The following is a 21,612-nucleotide window of genomic DNA, read 5'->3' as shown; positions in this document are numbered from 1 at the left end:
GGTGAAGTGGTTAGTGTCAGACTAGGACTTAGGAAACCAGGGTTCAAATTCCCACTCATCCATAAAGCTCTTTGGGTGATCTTGGGCCAGTCACTACCTCTCAGCCTAACTACTTTACCAGGTTGTTGTAGGGATTAAATGAGGAAGGGGGAACCATGTACACCTCATTGAGGTCCTTGGAGAAAGTGGATAGGGCTGTGATGTAAAGGCTCAGGTCGTCCTTATGGTGTCCTCGGCCCAAGTTGTTCAGGGCTTCGTACATCCACACAAGCAGTGGCGTAGCGTGGGGGGTGCAGGGGGGCCCGGCCGCACTGGGCGCAACATCTGGGGGTTAGGGTTAGGGGGCGCAAATCCACGGGTTAGGGGCCGCAAATTACTTGCTGACAACCCACGCTACGCCACTGCACACAAGAGCCTTGAACATGGGTCTGTGAAATATTTATGGTAGATGAAAGACAGAGGAGGCCTAGCAGGGCATTTGGACAGGTTTCTCAGGGAAAACATAATTTCACATCATACGTTCAATCAGCTAGAAGCTCTCCATTCCCCACTTACCTACTGTGGGGTTGTGGGCTGAAATACTGAGAAGAAAGAACTTGACAGAAAAATAGGCCTTGAAACAATGTTATACCTATTTACACCTTCCTCCTATGTAGGGAAACATACCTGTGAAGTATCGTGATTAAATATGACAGCATTGAGATCTCCACAGTTGTAGTGCTTGATGAGATCTTCCGTGGTGTAAGGGGCCTGCAAGCTGCCAGCTCGAAGACTCTCATGTTGTAGCAATGTTTGGTTCAAGGCAAACAGCACCTGTACGTACACAGAAAATGAATAGGAGTTATTTAGGAGACAAGATGTGATGCCAGAAGTAAAGCATTAGAGGCATGGAAAAGATTGGAACACATCCTCAACAGGAAAAAAAAAAGGCAAGGGAAACATCCTTTTGCCGGGGATTTCTTTTTGCTAGCGAAGAGTGTGAATATATTCATGTTCTCATTCATGTGCAGTTTCTCTCTCTTCTCACTCAAAATAATCAATTTCTAGCTCCCAATTCAAAGCCTGGTCATCACAACATTTTCAGTCTCTTATTGAAGTCAATTCAGCATCCTCCTGGACCTGAGGTTTTATCCTGACCTGTTTTCAAGCAGCAGATTTTACCCCCTACCCACAGACAGAGCTCAAAGTGAGCAACTAACCTATCACTGATCCATGGCTCAGCCTGGCAGCATAGCACCAGAATGACATTCAGCTCTAGAAGAAGCGACCAGAACCATGGTTGCTTACAAAGTCTGACTTCCAGTTATGCAATGGGATAGTTAATAGCTTATCTCCCATAGTATATATCCCTTGCCTACCTCCAAGATGTGTTTGTCCCCAGATTTAATTCACGATTCAACCCAAACAATATTCGGTGTGGGTGTGTCACTGCTGAATGAACACAACGTTGGAGCAATTATGCTAAACCAAACTGCCTTTTTATGAAGATGTGGCTGCTGAGATCATGACAGCATGATAGCAGATAGCTGACCGCTATCTGTCAGTTTAAACCTTTGTGGGTGGCAGTCCACAATAATTCTCAGTCACATGGGTGGGGGAGGCACTGGCAACTGATGTTCTCTCTCTCCTACAGTGAAATCTCTCGTCGTTGTCAGAAAGATAATCCAGAAGAAACCAGATCAGCTATTTTAATGATCATATTAATCTGAGCCACATTTCTTAAGGTACATTAGAATGTAAAGAATTATGACAAGCAACTCAGCTGTCTGAGAGAGAGAGAGAGTCAAGCAGTAGTTGTAGTCTGTTTATAAACTCTTGCCAAATCACTATTTAACCATACCCTTTACTTTACTTTACTTTACTTTACTTTACTTTACTTTACTGTCCAACAAAATAAAATAAAAATTTGGAGGTGGAGGTGAAAATTTCTGGTGCTTTTTGAACCCTAAGGGTTCTGAAAGCTTATTCTGGGCATATTAAGGAGAGAGCCTTCTTGGTAGTGGCGCCTGCCCTGTGGAACGCCCTCCCATCACATGTCAAAGAAATAAACAACTATCTCACTTTTAGAATACATCTGAAGGCAGCTCTGTTTAGGGAAGTTTTTAATATTTGATGTTTTATCATGTTTTTATATTCTGTTGGGAGCTGCCCAGAGTGGCTGGGGAAACCCAACCAGATGGGCAGGGTATAAATCAATCAATAAATTATTATTATTATTATTATTATTATTATTATTATTATTATTATTCAGCTCTTCACAGGCTGGAGGTTTTCACACATTTGTCCCACACCCATGATGCAACCAGTGCTATTTGAATAGGTTCCAAGTCAGCCAAAGAGAGAAAAAACATCTCCAAGTTAAATATTCTTATATTTTAGGTAAGATTGTCAGTGAAATAACTCTGAAACGTAAGCATTTTATACCTCTCTTCTTCCAATCAATCTTTTTCTTAGCTTTTATTTTTATTAGTCCAATATTTTGAATCCACAGGAAATCCTTGGATGAGCTATTTCCTCCCTAGCCTATAATCCTCAAAAGGTAAGAAATCCTTTAAACCTATGCTTTTTGCAGCCTGTTTAAATTAGAGAGATGCTAATCTCACATTTTATGGGTCATAGAAAATGCTGAAGCCTAGGCTTAGACATGTGGGGAAAGATTTGGACTTCTGAGTAAGCCAACTTGCAGAGAGGGTAGGATGGAATGATATGTGACTCCTGGTCCACATACATTTTCTTCTGCTTCCAGTAATGACAAATTTAAAGTGTACTTCTACAATGTGCCCTTAAACATTCCTAGGAGATTGTTAGTGGAATAACTGCTGCTTCTTAGCTACAGGCCAACGTTCATTACACCTTTACTATAAAGCCACATTATTTTTAACATATTTATCCCTTGTTTTAGAAAAGCTATTGGAACTCTAGAGCTGCTGTAAAAGTTGCTTTGTACATTTACTTATGTACATGATGCAAAATATTTTGCCCTCTAAAGGCCCAGCCAATACAATGCAAATACAAATGGCAAACAAGCCTGGCTTTATCTACCTATCAGAAATCATTATTTTACTTCACAATGTCACATGCTTTTAGCAGCTGCACATGAAGCCTTCACCATACCCATAAAAAGACTTACACCACAACAAATGCTTAATTCAGCAAATGTTAATTTCAAAGAACACATGCAAAACAAAATGTTACTAATCAACAACAACAAACTGCATTGGACTGCTTGGGTCTACTTTGGACTTCAGGAGTTGTCAGCAATGTCAATGAGACTGTATGAAATAATAATTCAGGCACCTTGGAAAATTGCCCTGCCCTTTTCAAACAGATCAGCTGCTCAGGCGGCAAGTGCTTTTGGCTGTAATCCACAAGCAATTGAACTTTAGAATAGCCCCAATAAAACCAACAGGGTTACTTCATAGTTAAATGGATTGGGAACTGCAGCCTTTGGTCGTTTGGCCTTGAAATTATAATGAGATTTGGGATTTGAATTTGATCGAAATGCATTCAAAGGCCACCGCATCTTAGACAGAATTATCACCTTCTCCAATTAGGGGCAGGTAGAAAACCATGCACACATGTGTACAGGCTTTGTTCTGAGAAATCTCAATAAAAGTCAGTTCTTTGGTGGATTTGGACCATTCTAAGCTCCAGGAAAGAAATATACAGCTGCTTAAAATGCCACCTGTTCCAAGGAATCACATGAAGCTGCCCATAAATCACTGTTTTATTGTGCCACAAAGTCTGCAACTCCAGATCAAAAAGTTCTGGATTTGCTTCCTATAGATAAACAGGACAAATCACCATAAACCATTTAAAAAGTAAGGCATACCCCGCCTCCTCTGTGTCTCCCTTTAACACCTGCACGTGAAGCCTTCACCATACCCATAAAAAGCAACAGAGGGCCTGGACAGTCAAGCTGATTTAGAACTGTGCTGTAGACATATCTTGGGAGAAATGGAAATCTGCTGAAAATGGGTGGATACAAGCCAACCAATTGGCAAGAGAAGGTGTCTCACAGTGGTACATCAGGTTAAGAACTTAATTTGTTCTGGAGGTCTGTTCTTAACCTGAAACTGTTCTTAACCTGAGGTACCACTTTAGCTAATGGGGACTACCGCTGCCACAGCCACACGATTTCTGCTCTCATCCTGAAGCAAAGTTCTTAACCTGAGGTACTATTTCTGGGTTAGCAGAGTCTGTAACCTGCAACGTCTGTAACCTGAGGTACCACTGTACTGGTAAGAAGGAATACTGAGAAAAAATGTTTGTGTGTGCAGACACATGTTCTTCAGGTATATAGGATTGGGGGAGGATAAAACAGGTGGGATTTAAGGCCCCCTCTAGTCATGGGGAGAGGGATGACTATGCTAAATCTGTTCTTGAGTCAATCAAAATACAGAACCTCACAAAATACCAAGGAAATTAAGTGTTTGTGTAAAACCAGTAATTCCATTAGCTTCCTGAAGGAGGTTGGTTTTTCCTCACCATCCCTAACTTGTTCCACGTTATGACAGGGGGTTGACGAGCTGTGAAAGTCACCACAATGAGGTCAGTGTCAAGGAAACAAACTCTGAAAAACAAGTCCAGGGGGGGCCACTTAAAAGGCTCCCCCCAGTGTCCGAGAGAAAGGCTGTCTGAATCTGACATCCCTCAATGAGGAAAGAGTTTGGTTTCTTTAAAGGGACAGTTGAGGAAGCAAATCCATGAAATCGTCTGCTAGAATTTCTGTTTGCAAAATCATGCCCCCTGTTAAAGTTCCCCATAAAAGCCTTTCACCTAGTTGATTCCATATGTTCTCAAAACCTCATCATTATTGCTGCTGAAAGGCAGGAGTAGTTAATAGGCTGTGGTTTGGCAGTGACCCGAGGAGACCTTAAGACCTTGATTTTTTCCTTTTCAAATTGCTAATTAACCAGTTTAATAAAATGGTTTGAATCTGACCAAAGACCTCACTTTAACCACAATGCATCCTACAGCGCTATTGCTTATGAAGCTTGGAATTAAATGTTTGTGCCAGCAACATGTAGCCACGAGATTTTAGCCGAATGGTTGAGCAGTGCATTTGAATGAGCAGAAGTTTTCATGCAACAGAGGGAACAAATCAGAATCCCATGCTCAGCCCCATTCATACCACCAAGAGGCTTGCAGGGGGTTGTTATAAAGAACATGGCTCCAGCATGTGCATGGAATGAAGGAATGGGTATTTAACAAGAGCCTAGTCCCACTCCCACCTCACTCCTCACAAGGTGAATTCCTGCTAATTGGGAAATACTTGCATAGCAGTTTTGAAAAGGAACGGTGAGAATCAGATGTGCAGCACATCTGAGCCCACTAATCCACACAGACATCAGTAACTTCATTCCAGCCCTTCTCTGTGCCATGTCATGAAGAGAAAGAGGCATTTGTGTGATCAGAGTGAGCTATGCCATCACCGTACTTCAGCCTTTTAATCAGGTTGTGGATGTGCATCCCCCCACCTGCTTTATACACTTCCTTCCTTCCTTTCTGGTTTGGCACTAATGCTACACCTTTTGGAGACATTCAGCACATTCATGCTGGACTTTCACTGCACCTTAAATTAAATCAATGCAAAACACATCATGCTTTGGCTTAGGAGACAAAACAAACCTATATTGCCTGGTGGACTACAGTACCCTTGCCTCCCTGCCATTGAAGAGGCACCATGGGTCTGATATTGAGCATTCTCTTAAGGCAATCTGCTAGAAAGTGATTTGCCCTAGTGTGGACTAGATTAGTCAAGTCTTGCATGAAACTATTTTATTTTCACATATATAAATAACATAGAAGCATAAGATGGAAGGGGCCACATCATTAACACTCCCACAGGTCCTGCTCCACAATTAAGTCTCTGCGGGGGTCCCCAAAGCCAGAGGTTTGGAGTCCATCCAGAGAGCAAATAAAGCCTTTGTGTCTTCATGGCTCTATGTGGGACTAAATAAAACTGGCTTTTTGTTTTCCTACTCCTAGGATGATGCAGCATCCAGCCAGGTGAGGGGAGAAAAGGCCTACTGAAGGCATCACTAGCTAGTTGTTTCTATGGCAACACACCTGTACTTGACCAACTCTTTAGATGTGTAAAATGCTTAATGGCTTCCCTAATGAGCATATTAAAGGCTGAGGTTAGCATCACACCTGGGGAAAATAGCAACTTTGAGAAAGTCAACTTTGATGGGACTGTGGTACATGGGAAAGGAGTCTCTGTGCTCATGATCAAGTACCTCACAGCTATTAATTGCATTTCCACATTTAAGTTACATGGCGTTAATTTCTTAACACCAATAAGTTTGTACAGTGGTGTAAAGGAATTGGTGACCTTTTCAAGCAAATGTCTGAAGGCATTTGGCATGCCAAATGTAAAAAGGTAAAAGTAAAGGACCCCTGACAGTTATGTCCAGTCTCAGACAACTCTGGGGTTGCGGCACTCATCTCGCTTTACTGGCTGAGGGAGCCGACGTTTGTCCGCAGACTGTTTTTCTTGGTCATGAGGCGAAACCAGAGCAGCACATGGAAACACTGTTTACCTTCCCGCCAGACTGGTACCTATTTATCTACTTGCACTTTGATGTGCTTTTGAACTGTTGTTGTGTAGTCGTTTAGTTGTGTCCGACTCTTCGTGACCCCATGGACCACAGCATGCCAGGCACTCCTGTCTTCCACCGCCTCCTGCAGTTTAATCAAACTCATCTTGGTAGCTTCGAGAACAGTGTCCAAACATCACGTCCTCTGTCGTCCCCTTCTCCTTGTGCCCTCAATCTTTCCCAACATCAGGGTCTTTTCCAGGGAGTCTTCTCTTCTCATGAGGTGGCCAAAGTATTGGAGCCTTAGCTTCAGGATCTGTCCTTCCAGTGAGCACTCAGGGCTGATTTCCTTAAGAATGGATAGGTTTGATCTTCTTGCAGTCCATGGGACTCTCAATAGTCTCCTCCAGCACCATAATTCAAAAGCATTGATTCCTTGGTGATCAGCCTTCTTTATGGTCCAGCTCTCACTTCCATACATCACTACTGGGAAAACCATAGCTTTAATTATACGGACCTTTGTTGGCAAGGTGATGTCTCTGCTCCCCCCCCCCCTTGAACTGTAATTAGTGCAAAAAGATAGTGTAAAAGGGTTTAGAATTGTAAAGGCAAGTCTCTTATTTTTGATGTTTTGTGTTCAAGATCCGTTGTATAAAACAATGAACCACTTTTTTCTTCTGATAGGGAAAAGGGCACAGACGTTCCTCATTTCTGTGCATTCCATAGCACTGACAGGAAAAGTCTGTGGAGAAACCCTAAAAGGGGCTGCAACACCCTCCCTTACTAATAGACTTCAAGCTCAACGTTTCTTGTTTCCATTAGTTAAATTGGTATGAAATTTCCAAGGAGCTAGAAGAAATATTTTTGAGGTTAAACAACAAGGTTCTCCAACCACAAAACAATTACTGATTTGTAGGAAACAACATAAACAGCTTTATAACAAACATATTCCCCCCCCATTGATTTATTCTGTGCCTTCTGCAGCCAGTTCCTTCTGCAGTTAACATGGGGGGGGAGTGGATTAGAGACTGTAGGAGTTATGGAGCAGGACTCAGTGTTCTAACACTGATGTCCCATAGCCTGAACCTCCACATGTTTACTCAGATATAATTTCCAGCATGTTCTTCCCATCTAAAGATGGCAAGGAACACAGTATTCAGCAACCATGGAAATACGTCACCTTGGAAATATGATTATCTGGAAATACTGCAAAGTAACCCTACTAAAGTATTATTGGTTGATTGCACACATTGTTCCACTTTTTCCTCCAGTGTGTTCAAGGTGGCTTACATAGTGGTCCCCCCCCCCTCGATTAATCTCCACAACCCTATGAGATAGGTTTGGCCGAGAGGCAAGGTCACCTCTTGAGCTACATAGCCAAGAAGGGATTTGAACCCTGTTTCTGGTCTGGCTCAAAAATTAATTCATGACCAGTGGCGGACCTACATTTTGGGGGCCTGAAGCTTGAGCTGTCATGGGGCCCCCCTTCACAACCAGCAGCAAGGTCTGGGTAACCACTGAAGAAGAGAAGAAGAAGAGTTTGGATTTGATATCCCGCCTTTCACCCCCCTTCAGGAGTCTCAAAGCGGCTAACATTCTCCTTTCCCTTCCTCCCCCACAACAAACACTCTGTGAGGTGAGTGGGGCTGAGAGACTTCAGAGAAGTGTGACTGGCCCAAAGTCACCCAGCAGCTGCATGTGGAGGAGCGGAGACGCGAACCCGGTTCCCCAGATTGCGAGACTACTGCTCTTAACCACTACACCATTATCTTTTTCAATGGGGTTGTTCTGCAACAGATCACCACACCTTTACAACTTCTGTGCTACTGATTCTCCTTGTGGGAGCTCTCCTTGTGGTGCTACATGAACTTTCATGTCAGCTCAGACCAAGTCCTTCAGTGCGCTGCCACACTGCCTGTTGAACTTAAGAGTCTCTTACAATTTACACATTTCATTAGGTGCTATTTCTATATGCTTTTCCAGAAGAATGAGAGGACTTGTGAGTAGTACTGGATTTATCTCTCTGTTCTTTCCTCGTCTGTTATATTGTCATTGTACACTCCTATGGTATTTTGGAATGTTTAGCAGTTTGCAAGTATTCCAAATAAATAAATATTTTTCCTAGTTTCTCTAAGCATGTTGCAAAACAACATACAGTGGTACCTCGGGTTACATACTCTTCAGATTACATACACTTCAGGTTACAGACTCCGCTAACCCATAAATAGTGCTTCAGATTAAGAACTTTGCTTCAGGATGAGAACAGAAATCGGGCTCTGGCGGCATGGCGGCAGCAGGAGGCCCCATTAGCTAAAGTGGTGCTTCAGGTTAAGAACAGTTTCAAGGTTAAGAACAGACCTCTGGAACAAATTAAGTACTTAACCCGAGGTACCACTGTACACTCTCCATAAAACATCCTCAGAAAGGCAAGATGGACCTTGTAAGGATGGATTAAAAACACTCTCACAATACAGGTGAAGTGGAACAAGCAATTCAGTTAGGCAAAGAAACAGTCACAATACTTTTTCTATTATCTCCTTGAAATGTTGGGGAAAATTAAATACAGCTGAGCAGTCTCTATTAGTCCGATAAGTATCCAGTTGAAGAGTTCAGTGGATCACATCCAACTTTTTCTGGTATCATTAAAAAATAAAACTATTAATCAATCCCTCTAAGTAGCTTGACCTCTCGAGTGCATAAACTGTATCCCGCAAAACAAACTGGATATGGAGAGCACAATATTTCATAAGCATACCTCACTCTCTCTTGATTTTATTCTCAGCTAATTTCTAACCTTTCGTTGATCTCCAAGTGTCATATGGTGTGTGTGTGTGTGGACAGAGTCTTTCATTTAAGTGAGGGTTTCCACCTGGGGATAATGCCAAGAAAATGGGGGGACCCTTTTTTAAAGTAGAAAAGTGCCCTCCTTATACTGCTCTGTTAGTAAAGGAATATACAAAATACTCCTTCACTACTCCTTCACCAAAAGAACATGATCCAACAAAAGTTAACTTCTTCACCTAGACTGTATATCTTCTTCTCTTTATTCACATCGCGAAAAAATAACATGTGTTGTAAGTTTTTGGAAGCAACAACCTATTCTGTCAGTATGTGAAGTGGCCTAGAGAGGTATATCACTCTATTAAACCTCTGTCCCCATCTAATTTGAAAATACATTATTCTAGCTCTTTGCTGGAGTAGAGTAAAATGGTTTTTTTTAGTCTACCCCCTGGTATAATCCTGCTATTTTTCAAAATGGCCTGGGGGAGGAGGCTCAGTGGAAACATCCATTTAGATAATCAAATGCTTGGATAAACACAACTGCTATTTATAAAGAAGACTCTGGCTTGGGGCATTATAGGGGAAATTGATAACTAGGAATTTCAAACAAGAGAGGTTCTGCAATATGGCTCACAAAGACAACAGTAAACTCCTGTTTACACAATGGCTTAAAACAATCCAGATTCACTAAATCCACATGGAGTTATTTATGCTACTGATTTAAATTTCTTTTATGTGTGACCAGACTTCACAACCAAGTATCCAAAAACTACTTGAGAAATGCACACACCACAAGCTCAGCTTTTAATTAAGTCAAACTGCATTGTGTCCATTTCTCTGTTTATCTGCAGGAGAAAAGGCAGCATTCCTAAAAGTTAATTAGTTGACAATGTTTGGGAAGTCAGATTTGATATTAGCCAGACCCATTCAAAGGCAATTTACCTATTTAAAGATATCAAAATACGGTGTGGTAGCATGTGTCTTGAAGGCAGTGATGAGTCCATTATGAACCCTGTGCACATTTACCTCGGTGGGAATTCTTTCTGAGTACATATACGCATGATCAAGCTACATTATTATTACACAACACAAATTTTAACATACCCTCACAAAACTAAATGGGAATCACAGCTTTAGAAGATGAGCCATGCAAGAAACATGACATTGACCTCCACTGGGGTTACAAAGGCAAATTTGGACCAGTGAATTTCTGACCCTGTGTATTGCTTTGAAGCCGGGTATAGACCGAGGCTATGCATGTTCTCGTTTTACATGCTCACCATTGTTATCTTATAATATTAATAGATTGCCACTGGGGCAATGGATAACCGCAGGATACAATTCAATGTTTTCTGCACTCTGCACATACTTCTAAATTTCTCAAAAAAGATTTGGCATTGGAACAATGGGAATATTTAAGTGGGCCCACCCTAGAATTCATGAAGCAAATACAGTGGTACCTCAGGTTACATACGCTTCAGTTTACATAGGCTTCAGATTACAGACTCTGCTAACCCAGAAATAGTACCTTGGGTTAAGAACTTTGCTTCAGGATGAGAACAGAAATCTTGCTCCGGCGGCGCAGCAGCAGCGGGAGGCCCCATTAGCTAAAGTGGTGCTTCAGGTTAAGAACAGTTTCAGGTTAAGAATGGACCTCCGGAACGAATTAAGTACTTAACCTGAGGTACCACTGCTTCTGAACATGCATGAATTGTGCTTCCTTCACCACTCACAGCCCACCCACAGCTGGATTAAGAGGGGTGGGTAAGTCTTCCTTTCAGGTCAGAGATTGTGGGGTTGTGAGTTTTGGCATCTCTCTTTTTCAAAACTAACCACCACACTTGGGATTCCAGTGCATATCACCACCTGCAATCTGTGAAAACACGCTTGGAGACAAGAAAGTGATAAAAAGGATTTTGCATACAAACCAGCATTGAAATGAGTAGGAATAATGGAGCTTGATCATATCCCTCCTCCTCTTGATGTGTTCTTTCATTGCCTCTAAACTTTATACTGTGCTTGATCTATCATCCACTTTTATCAATACCCAGTTGACTCATCTAAGCAGCACAGATTTCATCTGAAAGCCCCACGAGACAAACCAATTAGTCAGTTAAGCCTGTTGTTGAAACATCCGTCACCAAGAAGCCGCCTTTGGCAGCCTGCCTGGGAGCAAGAAGAGCTATGCCAATGATCAGGTTCCTCCTTCATCTTCACTGTGCACAGTGTCACAATTTAAAAGGATGCTTTCTAAGAGGGTTGAGTAAATGGCTCCTCCAAACTCCAAAACCTTTGTTTTCTGGGAGAGCATGGCTTACAACAAACCTTGCTACCTGACTTTGTTCAGAACCATTGTCACTAATGTCGCAGGGGAAATGTGGAAATATTATCCTCTGTAAAAAAAACTTTTCAAAAAGAAGCAGCTAAAACCCTGTAGTAGCCGAACTGCAGATTAAAATGGGTTCTGTCAAGAAAAAGAAACTAGGAAGGGGGCCCACATGCATTGCCAAAACAAAGGAAATGCATCACTTTTTTAAAAAGAGGGGGAAAGCATGATGCAGAGTTGCAGAAGATTTGCATATGCTAATTTAAAGTAGGAACTGCAATTTTAGAAGTGATTATATAAGCAGAAGCACATTCCAGTGTAGTGGGCAAGACTGTGTCCAGCTGAGCTTTGTTCCTTCTCTGTCCACTGCCAGGCATTAACTGTTTATGGCCAACTTCAGTGCCCTTTCTCTAGCATCTTATATGTTTCTTGGACCCAATTATCCTGTGCCCCACCTTCCACAGTATTTGAAAAATGCAGGGTCAAAGATGAGGTGGTGTCTGTGCCACTCTACAAAACCCTGGCAGCAGCAACTCTGGGTGACAACAAAAACTGCCAAAGGGAAGTGCATTTTAAGAGCATTTGTTGCAGTTTCTTCAATATATCAAAATAACTAGAAATTATTCTTTTGAAGAGTAATCACATATGATATGAAACACAGCGCTGGAGTAAAACACACTCACACATTATCCTGGAGATATTCCTCTCGGACTACTTGAGAGTTTTGAGAATTGCAGGTTTGGGGCTTTATAAATAACTTTGTGTTATCTAAGATATGAAAATATACACTCTTTTGTATTACAATACATATTGAAGGGATCAAGAAAAGGAATTTTTTTATCATCCTTTGCATAACCGAGCTACATGGTAAATTCTGCAGGGCACACATGTTTTTCTTGGTCTCATGTTAGATAAGAAAAGGTTTCCTACACACCTGCAGTGATCAAGGCTAGAATCTCTCTTGATGCTTCCTATGGGGGAAGTACAAAGGAAATCCATCTCCTTGTGGAAGGAAGCACAAGGTCTGAATAACTGAAAAAGGAAGAAGGGAAACCCAATGGATGCTGTTATTCTTCCTGGAACAGGGGCAGACTATAAATGCAAAATTGCATAGGATTTATTTTCCTATGTAAATGTCTCTTCATATGCCATTGGAAGCACAAAGATAGGAGACTTTGAAGTGTGAGAGTAAATCCAGGAGGGCTCAGTGCCAAGGAGAAGTGAACGCCATGGGGGCAAGGAAGAGGACAAAAGGGACTGAGCGGTGAGGGGGCAGGGGAGGATTTATCTGTCTTCATTAGTAAAATTCTTGGTTGATTTTTCACGTGTTAGTCATAAATCCTGCTAGGTGTTTCAAGCAGCCAACAGGGGGTGCAAGAAGCCCTTCTTCAAAGTAATCTACTTTCCTTGGCCCTGCAGGATCTCCTGCAATTAAACCCTCTCCCCACCCCATGTTATCGCTTCAGTGGCGTTCATACATTGCAATCAATCAGTGGTGCCCATGAGGACTGGTAGAGTGACCAACAGTTGGGAATAATTGGAGTGTGTGTGATGATGATGATGATGATGTCTCACCACTGGGCAGTACAAAGTTAAATTATGGAACTCACTCCGACAGGAGGCCGTTGTATCCATCACCCTAGGTAAAGGTAAAGGGACCCCTGACCATTAGGTCCAGTCGTGGCTGACTCTGGGGTTGCGGCGCTCATCTCGCTTTATTGGCCAAGGGAGCCGGCGTACAGCTTCCGGGTCATGTGGCCAGCATGATTAAGCCGCTTCTGGCGAACCAGAGCAGCACATGGAAACGCTGTTTACCTTCCCGCCAGAGCAGTACCTATTTATCTACTTGCACTTTGACGTGCTTTTGAACTGCTAGGTTGGCAGGAGCAGGGACCGAGCAACAGGAGCCCACCCCGTTGCAGGGATTCGAACCGCCGACCTTCTGATCGGCAAGCCCTAGACTCTGTGGTTTAACCCACAGTGCCAGCCGTGTCCCTTAAGGGCCATCACCCTAGATGGCTTTAAAAGAGAGGATGGAGGAAAGGACCATCAAAGACTTACTAGCTTTGATGGCTATGCTGTGCTTCCACACCTGGAAGTGGTAATGCTACTGAATACTAGTTACTGGAAATAACAAGGGGATAATATTCTTGCACTCAGGTCCTGCTTGCGGGTTCCCTGCATGTATCTGGTTGGCCAGTTGGTAGAACATGAGACTCTTAATCTCAGGGTTGTGGGTTTGAGTCCCACATTGAGCAAAAGATTCCTGCATTGTAGGGGGTTGGACTAGATGACCCTCATGGTCCCTTCCAACTCTACAATTCTAGGATTCTGGACTAGATGGGCCATTGGCCTGATCCAGTAGGCTCTTCGTATGTCCCGCACCTCAAACACACTTGAGAACAATCAGGGGAAATGTGATGCCAATGATGTTGATGTTGGTGGTGGTAACAATGATGGTGATGGCAAGGCATCTGTGCTGCTCTCCAACAATGTGAGAACAATTAGGGAAAAGGAGATGGTCATGAGGCCTTTGTACTAGGCTGCCCTCCCTGCAGCTTTGCAACAAGCTCTGATGTATGACATGCAGCAGAAACAAGAAAAGGTTCTCATATACTCCCCTCACCCGCATTTTCAACGAAGGTCTCTACCAAGCAGCTAGCTGCCTGCTCCATTTGTCAGCAGCCACCAGAACAAATACAGCAGCAATGGAATGATTCGCCCAATGCACACACCCACCCCCTGCTGCACTTTCAAAAAGTCACTCAAGCAGCTGCCTGCCACATGGCTAGCAGGGAGCAAAATGAGCAACATACAATTAGTGTCTCTCCCCCACACACACACACCATCACAACACACACATTTTTAAAAAGCGGCTGCCTGCCTACTGTTCCATGTGGTTGGCTGGAAGCAAAACAAAACAAATAGAACCCCAAACAAGTGGATCCTGCACTTCTTCCTCCACCACACCACACACACATAGTCCAAAAACTCCATCATGGCCAAAGTAGCTCCCAGCTCCTGGCTTCATGAAGCGAGTGGGCAAGAAGGCAAAGAGGAGGCAAATGGGCCCTGGCACATGTCTCCCCCCACCCAATCCTGCTTTATTTTTCAAAAAGTCCCTCCATGGACAAGAAAACTTCTATCTCACCCCACCTTTTCCATAAGCCATTCCATGGGCAGCAAAGAGAAGGGAGACAGTCAGAGCACTTCTTAGCTTCCCCACTTTTCAAAATGTTATTCCACTGGCAACGAAAGCAGAGGAGGCGGAAAGTTCTCCGCACTTCCCAACATTCTCCAAATATCCAGAGGAATGGTAACTATTTTACCTGTCCTCTCCATCTGTGTCCCACAACTGCCCCAGAAAATTCTTCCCTCCAGAAAGGAGGGGATGAATTCCATAGCCAACTGGAGTCTCAGTCCTGCAAGTGCTCTGTGCCACAAAGCCCCCCCCCCAAGCATTATACTTGCCCCTCTGCCTGCGTTGTCTTGGCAAACCCTGGCTCAGAAGCTTGTCTGTACATTATGCTTCCTAGCTTGCTTTCTAGAAGGGCTAGGGACTTACTTTTTAAAAAAGAAGATAGGTCAGAGTCTGGTGCCCTGTCTGGGGCATTACAGGCCTGATCAAATACTAACTGCATCTAGAAAATCAGAGCAGAGATTCATACTAGCAAGAACTGATGGCTTTATTTTACGGGGATTTGTGGATGCCTCTTCTTTCAAACTACAGAATCCCAGGTATCTAATATGATCAAAATTGGCAAAAAGTACAAAGTTGTTCAAGTGCCCAGAGACAATACAGATGTGACTGTACACAGAGCCCATTTTTATACAAATGCAAAGGTCCTATTTTAGACTGGATGAAAGCAGTGGTGCAGGATAAGGTCTAAAATTTCCAGGGATTCATTTCTAAATGAAGCTCAAGCTTGTCTGAAAGTGATGTCCACTGCCCCGGAAGTCCTTCCCTAAAATGCTCCCACACTGGGGAAGGAAATGCATTCTGCTTATGCTCAAAAGAGCAACTCCTTTGTTATGCATAAGTCAAGGCTAAGCATAGCACAGAAAATAGCTTCCAGAGATAACCCCTGGCTAAACTATGCCATGTAATGCTTTCATGATTTGGGACAACAGGTCAGAGTAGAGACAGACAGCTTGTCAAAAAGCTAATGAGAGAGCTATTGCATGCCTCTGTAAGAGCAGCCAGCTACTGAAATTCAAAGTGTAACAGCACCAAGATTTCTATTATCTGAGTTTAGGACAGCTAATGGGAGAAATCATAAATCAAACAAAAATCATCTAGATGCAAAGCATCCACCCCTCTTCAGGGATGTCTAATCTTCTCAACAGATATAGTTACACCACTGCACTTTCTAATGGAATCCTTTAGGGATTTCACTGAGGAGCATCTGTTAAGTCTGTAAAGCTGCGATGAAAGCATTTCTCCCTTGGAGCTCATATTTCTAAAAAGAGAAAGGAAAAGCCTAAAAGGCTCCTTCCTATAACCGAAAGCCGATGACTATCTGTTTAGGATAGAGCTGAAGTTCCTTGACTCTAGGAAACAACATTCATTCTCAGCAGCAGAACCTTGCAAACAGGAGAGTACAGCTCTGAGATGCACATTGTCTGAGGAAATCAAACTGGTTAATTTTACACAGGCAACCAGAATGATCCCTGATAAATGAGGAAGTGGCCTAAATGAGGTACTAATCTGCTAGAATTCGCATTCAAGACTCTTTCTGTAATAGTGAACTTTACTTTTGACTGCATCATAGCCTGGATGCAGATCTTAAAAAGATTAACTTTGCGCAAAGGTTTTGTTGCAATGTGGAAAGTTGTTTTGGTGTTCTGTTTTTGAAGAACGCAGCCTTTTCCTTGAACAGAAAATCCATCTTTCCACTGTAGGAAATAATAATATGCAGTGCATAGTTAAAACTATGGAACTCACTTCTACAGCAGGCAGCAGTGGCCACCATCTTTAAAAGGGGGTTAGACAGATTCATGGAGGGGAGAGGGATCAATGGCTATTAACAAGGGTGGCTGTGCTCTGTCTCAGCAATTGGAGACAGCAATGCTTCTGAACACCAGTTGCTGGAAACCACAGGAGAAGGGAATGTTCTTGTGCTCAAATCCCTATCTTTGGTTTAGTCCATGATATACACAACACTCTTCCTTATTACCTGTTCATTTCTAATTAATCCTACCTCTGGAATAAAACAGGAGCTGGGATGGAAACTGAGTACTGTACTGTATAGTTAAATTCGTTTCTTATTAGCCTAGCGCTTGCTGGAGCAATATCTAGACCCTAGCCTTTGGTGGTGTGAAATCTGAAGCTGCTGCTTCCTGGCTTCACTGTCCCTACCAGTAGTAACATTTGGTTGTTTTTATCTCTGACCATCAAGCTTCTGGGACTCTCTTAACCTGTGACCTTGAATTTTGATCTTTTTGTACTTTTGGCAGGCTTGCCCAAAGACCCTGGTGATTGCCTGACCATATATTCTGCCACCTCCCTTACAGAGTTGCCTCGCTTGGTTCTTCAGATTGGACCACTTCCTCCTCCACTCTGTTGATCCTGTGCTCTGCCCTTCTTGAAAACTGAAGCCACAGAAACTCTTGACTTGCCCTAAGCACTGAATCAGATGTGAATATTGCCATGTGTGAAGTGCCTACTTTCTGTACATTTATTGCTTGTTTTGCATCACAAAATTGACCTCTGTGCTTGACTTACTCTGAGATGTATGAAAATAACCAGGGGACACAAGCTGATACATATCATCTTTCAAGTAGCAACCAGGTTCCTCTTGTCGCTTCCTAGCTGTTTCTCTCTTTCTCTTTTTCCTTCCACCCCCACCTCATTTCTGAGGTAAAATGTATCCTCAGTTGGTGTCTGCTGCTGAAAAGACTATTCTCTGTCCTTTCTGATTCCATGCCTGATAAATATTGATGTTCTGTAAATATGTACATATGTGGCAGCAAATTGGCACGCACTGCCATTCTCAGGAACACTTCATAAATTTTAGCCAGGCTGCTCCTTCTACAGCTGTGCCGTACAGGAAATACTCTGGCGAAACCTTCCAGCTGCAGGCTGCTTTGGATTTGGAAAAGCACGAGGAAAAGATGTAGAAGGACCTTCATAACAAAATGGTTTTGAGAGTTTTATGACAGAGGGGTTTATTTCTGGCTTTCCAAAAAGCCATTCTGCCTTGCTTCACCTGTTCTTTCGGCTGCCTCTCATGCTATATAGCCAAACAACTATACCTCCTGCATATTAAAAGCAAACTCATTTTCCAAGTGTCAGTCCTTATGTAGCCAAAATGGTTCCACTGATGCACAAGGCAAGAGCCGAGGCAGGATTCAGAGCTTGTGGCAGTGCCATTGCTTCTGCTTACTGGGTAGGGGGGGCATGGGACAGGGTGGCGGTAATGTTGGGGTGGCACAGGCCCACCAGCAGAGCCAATCCAGCACTTTCTCCAATATCCCCACACCACTCTGACTGCCTCAACCCTACTAAGTAGCAGTGAAGCTGTTATAGGGAAGCTGGCTCTGTTGTGCCACCCTACCAGCCGCTCTTGCAAGAAGGAGTTTATCAGCAGGCTTGTAGAAACTTCAAGGTTTGTGGAAAGAAGGAGAAGAAGAATTGTACTCAACTGTCAGCACCAAACGGCAGATTGTGAAGTGGACTCATTTTCCAATATTGGTCAAGATGGTGGAAGCAGGTCCACTAGCACTATTGGGGAACAGACCTCCCAATAAGAATGCAAACATATTAAATAAATAAATAAATCTCAGAATCTCAAAGCTGCACACACTTTCCCATCCCACACATTTTAGACTCTGCAAACATTACTGTCAATCTCCTGTTCTCTGACCAGTCAGCTCTCCACAGCACTCAGTCAATCCTAATCTAAATTTAGTGGATTCCCCCATTCCTCCTCAGAAGTGAGGCCCATTGAGTTCACTAGGATAGAAAACCCCAGAATTCCTGGATTGCAGCCATTTTTAATCCTGAATAAATAATCAGGAAAAACTGAAATAAGCAAATAACAATTTAAATTCAGTTTCTTTAATATGTAATCTTTTCTCTTCCCATACCTTTCTGCTCAATTCTTTGGTGATGATTTAAACTGCTTAGGCTAGGACTGTTTACAACAATGACTGGAGCTGGAAGTTAAAAGAGACGGGGGTAAGTAAAAGCTTTGACTCCTTTATTCTGCTTATGTGATCTCTCTTGACTCCGTGTTCACTTTTGCTGAATTAATTTCTGTCAGTAACTTTTTCCTTATAATTGCACCAGTTTGCTCAGAGTACTTAGGATACTGATTTGTGAGTGTTTACAAACAACTGGATTTTCCTAAACCCAGACATTCCTCTAGACACTTGATTTTTTTACCCTATGAAGTTGGCCAACCTGTAAAATTAAATAAATTGATTTTCTCCAAAGAAGAAGACAGAAGAATGGAAATAATGCCATGGATTTTTATTTTTTTTTACATATGTGTCAAACTGCAAAGAATTTCCTACTTCCTACAGCAGACTTTGTGGAGGAAAGAGCTTCAATTTCACTCCTTCCATAACAGATTGCAAAGTAGGCTTTCTCCCTACATTGCATTGGCAAAGAAGGCTCTATTCTGTCTCCTTCCTACTCCCTTTCCCCCCAGCTGAACTATTCCTCCCTCTCCTCCAAGCTGAACTGTTCCCAAACTGTTCAGCATGTAAGAACCAGTAGCAGATGGCGTGGTGGGGCAATGATGCTGACCTGACCTCCAGCTGGTTGCACCATTGTTGCTTACTGAGATGGTAGAGGTGGGTGTTGTCATTGGGGCAGTGCAAATGCCCTGGCAGGAATGCCAGATTGCTTCTGCCAGGGCATTTGCAGCATGCTGACCTTGCCCCTTTCCCTCTACCTCCTGGTAAGCAGAAACAATGCAACTGACTTAAGGTCAGGTGACTAGCATTGCACCACCTTGCTGACCACTACTGATAACAGCTGAGCAGCAGGGGAAAGTGCAGCTCCCCACTGAAAAGCGAATGGATGTGAGGGGATTAGTGGGTCTGATTAAATCCAGCTGGGGACCAGATGTGGATTACTGCCCTCATCATATGATAACATAACTAAAAATGTAAATTTTAAAAATGTAAAATGTAAAAAAAATTAAAATGTCATTTTTAAAATGTGCATTGGAAAAGTTTGTTTGGGGAAAAGTTTGTTTCGTGCATAAACTAACCACGACCAGTGTTTATGGATCAACATTATAATTATGTCATGTTGTTTCCTTCAAATCTTGTCCTTGGATTTTAATTGATTCCCAATTTAACACAATGCCTAATAAACTTATGTTTGGAACCTCAGGTTATTAGGATTTCTGCTGTCATCAAGGAATGCAAGGATGGAAAATGAGCAATAACTGCAATCTGAAAATGTTAAAAGGCCTTGATGCAAGGCTGGCACTGAAATATACTTTTTTAAAGGAACAACTAACGAAAGTAATATTTTGCTGCAAAGTCTGAATATAACTTATTCTAAGGCTTCATCTTTGGTAGTTAAAAATCAAAACTTTTCACATTAAAAAAATGTTTTAGAACTGATCCCCCTACTGCCACAATGAATATTTTGACTTGCTTTTTTATTTTTTAGATGCTGGTTTTAATGTTGGCGCTTAACATATTTATACAACATACCATGGCAGGTGGTGCTTGAAGCTAAAATTATTGATGAGAATAGCTTCTCTTGACTGAATTGGAACAAATTACTTATTCTGGTGAAAAAATAGTAGCTATGTTAATTAGTTGAATAATTATGTATCTAGACAGACTACCTCAGATTCATTAGACATGAACATCGTTTTACAATAGGCAGTGCTAACTTAATTTCTACATTTCGGACTGTGGTGAATTAATTAATCATGTGGATTAATGCAGCTAGGCCTATATGTAAATACTGTCCAGCTTCTATAACAGAGGCAAGTTAAAAGTAAAATGTAATTAATTAATCTAAATTTAGCCCATGGTGTAAACTGTTATTGTCTATATTCTTTCAGAATCAATGGAATTTGTGAGGAACTGCATTCATCCAACTGATAGCAGACTAAAAAGAAACTGTGTGTGTTTTGTACATAATGGTCCAGTCAAGCTCTTGATTTAATTCATTGCCTGCTAAGAGATGACAGAAGAGTGCTTAGTGAAGTCTGTGTAGCATTACACATACAAACACTTCTCTTTCTGCCCCTCCCTTTCCCCTCTCCACATACAAATGTAGACCTGAGCATTCCTTCCTCATTCAGCATTCCATGAAACATAAGCTGATGTTGACATAAGAATTAGGCCTTATGACTGAATAACAGGTCATTGACAGAAGCATAAAAGACAGAGAACTGAAATATCGGTGACCACACACAGTCAGGCATAGGATATGCTAATGGTTGGTTTCCCAAATTTCTCTGCCCAGTAGCCAGGTACAGACACAACTCGACTCTATCAGCGCTAGGAATAGCACCTAAATGTTGAGCAGATGGCTTTGAAATTGGTTTTTATGCTTACAGCATTGTTTCATTGCTCTGAACTTCCTCAACAAGTTGGACTGACTCGGAATCTGAGATTTCAGTAGATGTCTTGACAACGTATATGTTGCTACAAGTCTTTTGCTTTGCCTGTGCTCTGCTTGAGAATTGTATCACTAAACAATGCTTTTTGGTACCCAGTCAAACCTTTGCATAGATCAGTCGGTAGAGCAGGAGACTCTTAATTGCGAGGTCATGGGTTTGAGCAGGAGGTTGGACTTAGATGACCCTCATGGTCCCTTCCAACTCTACAATTCTACAATGTTTTTTTCCCCTAACCCACCCTTCCCTCCAAAGGAGCTCAGGGTGGTAACAAGTTTACCTAACTTTAGTAATAGTATTAAAGGTTTATGGTCTCTATGGAACGTGAAGAATTCCTGTGAAGTAATCTTACTTCAACACTGACAAT

The 21,612-nt window shown here is 42.3% G+C and overlaps 1 protein-coding gene across 1 annotated transcript in view; it reads right to left on the bottom strand.

The window, feature by feature from the left end:
• TRABD2B (TraB domain containing 2B) overlaps positions 1 to 21,612 on the bottom strand; it is a 258,886-nt gene that overhangs the window by 87,110 nt on the left and 150,164 nt on the right. The window contains exon 3 of the mRNA XM_082226757.1: positions 667 to 813. Coding sequence (XP_082082883.1) covers positions 667 to 813 — 147 coding nt within the window. The remainder of the gene's footprint in view (positions 1 to 666; positions 814 to 21,612) is intronic.

The sequence above is a fragment of the Podarcis vaucheri genome (assembly GCF_965113315.1).
Source record: "Podarcis vaucheri genome assembly, chromosome: 6".
Classification (NCBI taxonomy): domain Eukaryota; kingdom Metazoa; phylum Chordata; class Lepidosauria; order Squamata; family Lacertidae; genus Podarcis; species Podarcis vaucheri.
This window is presented reverse-complemented; position numbering and strand designations above follow the sequence as displayed.